Source organism: Drosophila virilis, chromosome 2 (assembly GCF_030788295.1).
Source record: "Drosophila virilis strain 15010-1051.87 chromosome 2, Dvir_AGI_RSII-ME, whole genome shotgun sequence".
In the NCBI taxonomy this organism is placed as follows: Eukaryota; Metazoa; Arthropoda; class Insecta; order Diptera; family Drosophilidae; genus Drosophila; species Drosophila virilis.
The window spans coordinates 29,417,048-29,424,922 of NC_091544.1; the positions used below are offsets into that span (position 1 = coordinate 29,417,048).

Sequence of the window (7,875 nt, forward strand, 5' to 3'; positions counted from 1 at the left end):
AAAGTAAATGTAAAGTAAAACTTAAATGAAATCTTTGTTGTATTCTGGTTGGCTGGCTACGTATCCACCCGATGTGCCTCGTTCTCCTCCTCCTCCTCCTCCTCGTCGTCATCGTCCTCATCCTCATCTGCCGACAGGTACATGCGATCCTCATCTTCGCTGTGCGCCTGCTGTTGCGCCCCTCTGCCCGTCCCCGTTCCCGTTCCTGTGCCCGTCGCTGCGCTGCTGCCGCTGCTGTTCGAAGTGGGCGTGGCTGCTGCGCTGCCGCTGCGTTTGGTCTGATTGGCACGTCGCCATTTGGCGCGACGATTCTGAAACCAGGTCTTCACCTGGCGATCCGTCAGCTTCAGCTGCAGCGCCAAATGCCGTCGCTCCTCGGGCGACAAATACTTTGAGCTGGAGAAACGATTCTCGAGATTTTTCGTCTGCTGCGACGTGAAACGGATTTGGCCACCTTTGCGCTTCACCCCGAAGTTGGACATGTAGAAACTGGCGCCCGGATAGGCTGCATTGCAGTAGAGGGCAGCGGCAGCAGATGCGGGATTGCTGAAACCTAGAGAAAAAGTTTGGCCACATAAATATCAAGGTAAACTAAATGGCAAGATTATCGGTTAGCGGTTTGCCCATATACCCCTGGCCCCTGTAAAGCATGAAAGGCAACGCCTCCGACCTGATAAGCTCCAGATCAGCATCAACAGCCGAGTTGAAATAGGCATGTCCACCTGTCCGTCCGTCCATCTGCCTGTCCATCGTTCTGCCCGGCTGTCTATTTCTATGCGAACTAGTCTCTCAAATCTCATCTGGGCGTCTTTCTGCTGCCGGCCGGATCAGACTACTCAATCATATAGCTGCCAGGGGAACGATTCCTCGAAAAGTAGGTTCTTCTAGGGAACACATTTTTGTATATGACACCAGCCTCGGCACTTGTAAGTTTCATTCTGCACCTTATATATGTGCAAAATCTTAGCAACATCGGAACACTATATCATATAGTTGCCATATAGTGAAGATCTTTAAAGGCACAGCAAATGCCTACAAGAGTATTAAATCTTCGGCATGCAGGAGATAAAGAAACCTTTTCGTTATAATTGAATTGAGTGAGTTCCATTGAGAGTAAACTTTTTCCAAATTTTAAAATTTCAATTTTAAAAATCGAAATAAGCATAAAGCAATATCTGTGGGATGTCTTTAAAGTGTTTGTGCATGTTGTTCGAACTATTTGTTTAAAGCTACCAAAAATTCAGTTATGTCAAGATAATAATTTCAAAACTAAGAAAATTTTAAAGCTGCCAACAGCTTGATTATGTAATTTTCCAATAAATTGTCGAATTTTGATGTATCTTAAGTTCATATTAGTCTGAAACATTTTTAGTTGTTTTTGTCAAAAATATTCAATTAAATAAATTAAAATTATTATATTATATTATTATTATTGTGATTTTTAATGAACCAAAATCTTTTTATTAATGTGTTTGAATTTTGCTTGCTTACGTTTTATTGTTATAAAAATAGAGCAAAATTTTCCGAGACTTTTGATTGGCTGCCTCGTCAGGGTTGAGTGCGTCTCTTTCGCACACCCAGAAGGGCCGTCTCTGTACGCATGGCAATGGGGCACTGGCCACGCCCACCAAACTGGCTGGGAACTGGCTGGGGCTAACGGCAATTGAGGAAGAATCAATTGCCATAATTGTTATCGCGGGGGCAGCTGGCCAACAACTAATTCGATTGTATATGGGCTCGCATAATGGAAGAGTGTCGAGTGGATGGCGTGATAAGGTGCCTAGGTCCAAAATTCGTATCGCTCCCGAGTGAAAAAAAAAAAAAACGCTTACTGTCGGACTGCGAGCGGAAATTCGCACTCACAATTCTAATTGAACGGAGACAACTTTATGGTAGAGAGCACGACGCTGAGATAACTATCCATACTTAGACCGACTGACCTCAGTCCATGGGGAATATCTAGACGTATAAATTGAAAATATTCGAACTTGAAACATATCGTAAAAATTAATAACGCTTGCGATTTAATGTCATAATTTAAATTGTACAAATACAATTATTAACGTTTATTTTTATTAAGTGGCGTATTGCGCGATAAGCCCTGAAACATGGTGCCAACAACCACCCACCCCCCACTTGTGGTTACCCCTGCTCTGCTTGCACTGGTTATTTTTTTTTATTTTTTTTTTTTTTTTGATTTCTTGCACTTGAGCACAATTTGTTGTTAATCGTTCAAATATTGAATGAAGAGGCAGCGACACTTGTGCCAAAAAAGAAAACAAAATAATATTGAAAGTGGAATTGAGGAACCCGTTCGCATAGACGACAGCGGACGCGTCTATCTCGATCTGAGTCGAATGGCAATTGTCGCCAGAAGATGATGGACAGCGCCTATTAATCGCCACTAATAGCATTTTTAGTTCAGATAAGCCCAAAAATATGGTATTACCACCGATTCGGACACGAATCGCACATGCTCTGTTTTGTTGGGCAAAGGAAAGTGAAATGAAGTTTAGTATTATAAAAATACTGAGTAAAAATACTGAATAAAAACAAATAGAGGAAAAAATCAAGCTTTAAAACGGCTCAATATTATGAATATGATTGCCAGGTAAGGGAGAAAGTAAAAAGTATACTTAAATAAATACAAATCAAGCTCTTCTCATCAGTTTAATATTATGAAAAATACTGCGATCCAAAGGGAAATAGTAAAAATATATTTTTATAATATATTTTAAAAGTAAAAATATAACCAAAGGATTCTGTTTGTGAGGAAAAAAAATACAATATATATATTATATAAGCCTTACATTAGTTCAATACTATGAAAAATACTAAGTGTAAATTTTAAGTATATTTTGAATAAAAATCAAGCTTCTCAGCAGTAAAATATTTTGAAAAATACTGTGATTCCAAGTAAGAAAAAAGAGTTAAAAAATATATTTTAAAATAAAAATCAAGCTTTTGATCCAAAATGCTTCTTCTGCCTTTTATTTAACACATGCATTTATTTATTAAATATATATATATATATAAATTAAATATATTCATTCTCATTGAACACGCAAAAACTTTATTCAAAAGTATTCTTGTATTTTTTTGAGATTATGTTCTAATGCGAAATTTGAAAATGAAATTCTAAGGAATTACTGGAAATCATTTCTCAGGCTTTATGCGGCTTCAGCAATTGGCTTAGAGAACAATAAATTAGAAATGGGTTTGAACCGCGTCGGTTCGAACTCGCAACTACAACCTTGCCTTTTAGTAAAACCGAAAACAGCCGAACCTGAAGCAATATTTGAAAAAAGAAAAAATATAACGAACCAAAATTTAAACTGGGAAGAAACATCCTGAATCTAGCTTCGATAAATTTGACGAGCCAAGATTCGAACTCAAGTTTGGATTTTGAGAAGTGAACATATATTTTATCAAACGTCTCTTTATCTATAAATGAGGAACCGAGTCTCGCAGCGAAACTTAGGTTTATGAAAGAGAAAAAAATATATAATTCACACGGCACTTGATCGATAAATGCCCGAAACTGTGGATTTCTTTTAAGCCCTTTTATTGAAATAATCTAAAATTCAGCTTCGTTTAAGCTGGGAACGGTAAACTTAGAGCGGCCTAATCCGCAGAATCAACATATATTTACATATGCATATATTTACAGGGTGTCTCTGGAACAGTCTTACCCAAAGAATGTCATAAACCTTTAGCTGGGCCATTTGCTTGTCTGGCTCTCACCTCAATTTCAAATATTTGTCATTTTGATAAGGCTCCCGAAAAAAAAGTGCGTGTCATATGTGAACGACAAGGGATCGAGCCCAGTTGATCCATATGCCAGACGACGGGCTAATCTGGCCGAACGCATTCCACTGGGAGCTGCACACAGCGGGAGAGGCGGTGGGAAAGGGAGAGGGAGTGGGAATCTCAAGTGGCAAGCGTTGGCGCCAACACTTGACTTTGACAAACATCGATGCACATTAATCATGTGTTGGGGGCAACTGTTAATGCCATAATATTTGATGCGGCTAAAAATGTTCGAAATGCATTTAAATATGCGACTTGCCTTTGAATACTCAATCAGCAAGGTCGTTGCGTATTTAAATGAAGCTAGTCTAATGGATTCCCATATGATATATATATAGATATTGGGGGGGCCTTATAATGTCAAGTTCGTTGACTTGAACTGGGGGCATGTGGACGCCCCAGAGCCAGGAGCCGGGCATGTTTTCAGCTCAGATCTTCCCAGTAACTGTTTTTCGTATATTTTCGCTTCTTCTTCCTTATTCATATACTCAATGGTATGGAATAAGAAGTTCTTGAAGCGTACGAAAATTGCTTTTCTCAATATTTTGAGCATTAGAAATTACGATTCTGAACATATCTTTAATGATTTTCTTTCCTTTTCTTACATTTCCAGTAAATGTTTTTCGTAGATTTTCGTTTCTTCTTTCTCCTTAATATCCCAGCTTTATGTAATGGAATAAAAAGTTCTTGAAACGTACGAAAATTACATTTCTCAATATCTTTAGCATTGGGCTTCAATTCATTATCAAATTGGGCAAGTTTCATTAGTTATTCTAGTTGGACTTTTACCCGCCTAAGTTATTAATTATGTATTTATATCGCTCGTTCATTATGGGTGCTACGAATGCCCTGACTCATATCCGGTATTTCATAACCCTGCATGATCGAATGATACCTTTTTAGTAGCCATTTGTATTAGCAGCTCCATTGAATATCTTTGGACTTTGGTAAAATACTATATATGCAGTCATCATTATAAAGGGTATTATAAAATTGGACTGTCGCCGACTGTGATTCCCTATTTTAAGTAAAACAAGTAAGAGGTTCTAGTCGGAAGCTCTCGACTAACCTGAACCCTCTTTTTCCAAAATCAAATATATATATATACATGTCAAGTTTGGTGACTCTAGCTCTTATTATTTACCAAAATTGCCTAAAAAAAAAGAGAATATCGATATCGATTCTTATCGATTGCTTGGAAACGGAGCAAGTTATCGATAATCGGAAACAAACTCGATCTGCGCAGGCACTAGGAGCACCTATATCTTTCAAGTCTCTAGCGCTTATAGGTTCTAAGATCCTTGCGTTCATACAGACGGACAGACGGACATGGCTAGATCGACTCGGCTATTGATCAAGAATATATACACTTTATGGGTTCGGAGATGCTTTCTTCTGTCTGTTACATACATTTGGATTTTGGATACAATATACCCTTAAACCCATTTTTAATGGGTTCAGGGTATAAAAATTCCCAACATCTTTAATTGATAGGTCTTAGCTTCGGTCTAAAATCATGAGTATTGAATTCTCCACTGAAATTTTGGTTAATCTAAAGTATATATTCTCATAAATAGCTCACCTTCACAATCCAGAAACGGGCTGTACTGATCACAATAGGCGCCTGGCTGTGCTGCCGCAGCGGCTGCCACCGCGGCGGCCTGAAAGTGTGGCATGAAGAGCGAAGAATTCTTCTGTAGATTCAGCATTTGCTGATAGAATAACGAGGCGGGATCTGAGTAGACGGGATTGAAGCGCAGCGTTGTCGGCGTCAGCAAAGTGCCCGTGCCGGGCTCCAGATTCTTGAGGGCATATTGTGCGGCCATCGCGTCGCGTGACAGATCGTATATGGACGTGGGACCGGATGTGGACGCAAAGGCCGTGGCAGGAGCTGCGGCGCCAGGAGACGACTGTGTTGAAGGTTTTTTAATGTGCCCTTGTGTGGCTTGTGTTTTATGCTCCAGAATGTTGTCTATGGAGAAGGCGGACCTATTCGCTTTAATTGTGTTGTTATCCATGTTCATGTTGTGCTACTCGTTGCTGGCGATCCCACAAAGAAACAAGCGCCGGGCAACGGTGAGAGGCGACGCGACTTGAACGGGCGCCGACGTTGAACTAATTGCTGGCCGTTCGCAGGGTCCAATAAATTGTACTAAATCTGATTTCACAGAATATAATAGATTGTACATATACACATAATGTTGTGCTAATGGGTATTGATATCTATATTAACAATATAATATAACCGACCCTATGTAGATACGCATGTACATAGATAATGAATGGGGGGCTACTATCAACGATAACGTCGCCGTCGCCCCGGTAGGCAGCCCCGATGGCTCGTTGGCTCGGCCCTCAGTAGTTGGCAGTCCAATCGAGCCGATCCACCAGTCATATAAATCAAAACACTCGGGGCTTATTAAACACACCAACACACACACACACACATGCACACACACGCACATGCACACACACGCACATTACCAACACTGGCTGCGGCAAAGTGTTGCCATCTCGCTCTGTGTATGGCCATCTCAGTTGCACGACAATATTGTCGGTACTTTTGATCGAGTAATTGTTAATCACCCGCTTATCAATATCGCTCGGACGTCGTTGTTTGTCGTTTGAATTCTCGTCGTTCTCATCCTCAGAGCACAACTACTGTTCGTTTTGCTATATACCCTGTAATATAATCAGAGGCTGGTCTGTGCTCTGATAAGAACACATATTATATCTATCCATGATCTAATGGGGGGAGAGCATGCATCTTTCGAAATGCTATTAAGTTAAAATGAGCACCAAGTTATATTTTTAAAGGAATTTTTCTTTCATTAATTTGTTTACAGCACTGTTTTTAAGTGTGCTAAAATATGCGAAAGCAAATACTGGCACGTTACATTACGTTAAAAAGAAAAGTTGTTGCATCTCTGCGTCTATAAATGCTTACTTCAGCTATCTAGAACAGTTTCACATTAAATTTATAGTTCTATTGTGGATCAATGTGGGTTAGCTTCCTCTTAAAACAAGTACTATACTAACCGAACTCAATATTTTGACTTTGATATTTTCCGAATGCATCCAAGTTCAACATTCTACAGAGTAACTCGTAGTCGTGCAATAACCCTGCAATCACCCACACTCTTCCATGCTCCCATGCGCTTATTGTAGTTGTAAACAAATTAAAATTACCAATAGGCTCTCACCGGCTGGCTGCCACCTCCCCCGCAGCACTTTCCACGCACCGCTGCGATCCACGAATGTCGCTTTTGATTGAGTAATCGACTTGCTGCTATGATTTGAGCCCTCTGGTTAACATATCTGTATTTTTGGGACTTTCGAAACAATTTATGCGTTCATACAACTGCTGTACGGCGAGGCGGGCAAGGGCGAGCGGGGCTGGCGGTCTCTTATCAGACGGGCTAGTCGGGGTCCCCTTAAAGCCTCTGAGATGATGGATTACTTTTGATTTTGGGCATTGGCGTTCGCGATAAAATATACAAAATAAATGCGTCTAATTGTTGTTATTGTTATTTACTCGCTACCTGAGCGCGATATTGTTTTCAGGTCGCCGTTTGTATCTTTTAGATACAAGTATCTACATAGATATCATTTCGAGGGCGAACTCTGAAGCGCCTATTCAACTATTGGAAATAAAAAAGTTTTTGTTAACCCAACTATACGACTTATTTCCCACAATGTGTTCTGAAGGCATAATTTTCCTAAAACATAATAAATATCTTCTAAATTTTCCTTATGTTTAACAGTCTTGAAATATGAAGTATGAAATATAAATGTTCCAATGAAAAGAATTTATCTGATTTCCACAAAACTATCACGATGTTGAGCGTACTTAAACGTATCCAATCAATTCCGATAAGCTTCTAGTTCCGGTTAATAATAAAAGTCGACTAACCTCATATAACCATACAAATTTCTCTATAAATAACAATAAGCTATTTTTGATTACCCGACGGGTTTTTTTTTTTTGTGACATTTTTCACTCAAATTCGGGGAAAGATAATCAAATTTGGTGATTCAATTGGTTCACATGGAAAACAAGAAGGT

At 39.5% G+C, this 7,875-nt stretch overlaps 1 protein-coding gene across 1 annotated transcript; it reads right to left on the reverse strand.

The window, feature by feature from the left end:
- Positions 1-5: 5 nt before the first annotated feature.
- On the reverse strand, positions 6-5,936 carry HHEX (Hematopoietically expressed homeobox). Its single transcript, XM_002056319.4, has 2 exons — positions 5,393-5,936; positions 6-553 (listed from the first exon to the last, which is right to left on the reverse strand). The coding sequence occupies exons 1-2, from the start codon at positions 5,832-5,834 to the stop codon at positions 57-59; spliced, it is 939 nt and encodes a 312-aa protein (XP_002056355.3). The 5' UTR covers positions 5,835-5,936; the 3' UTR covers positions 6-56.
- Between the last annotated feature and the right edge of the window lie 1,939 nt (positions 5,937-7,875).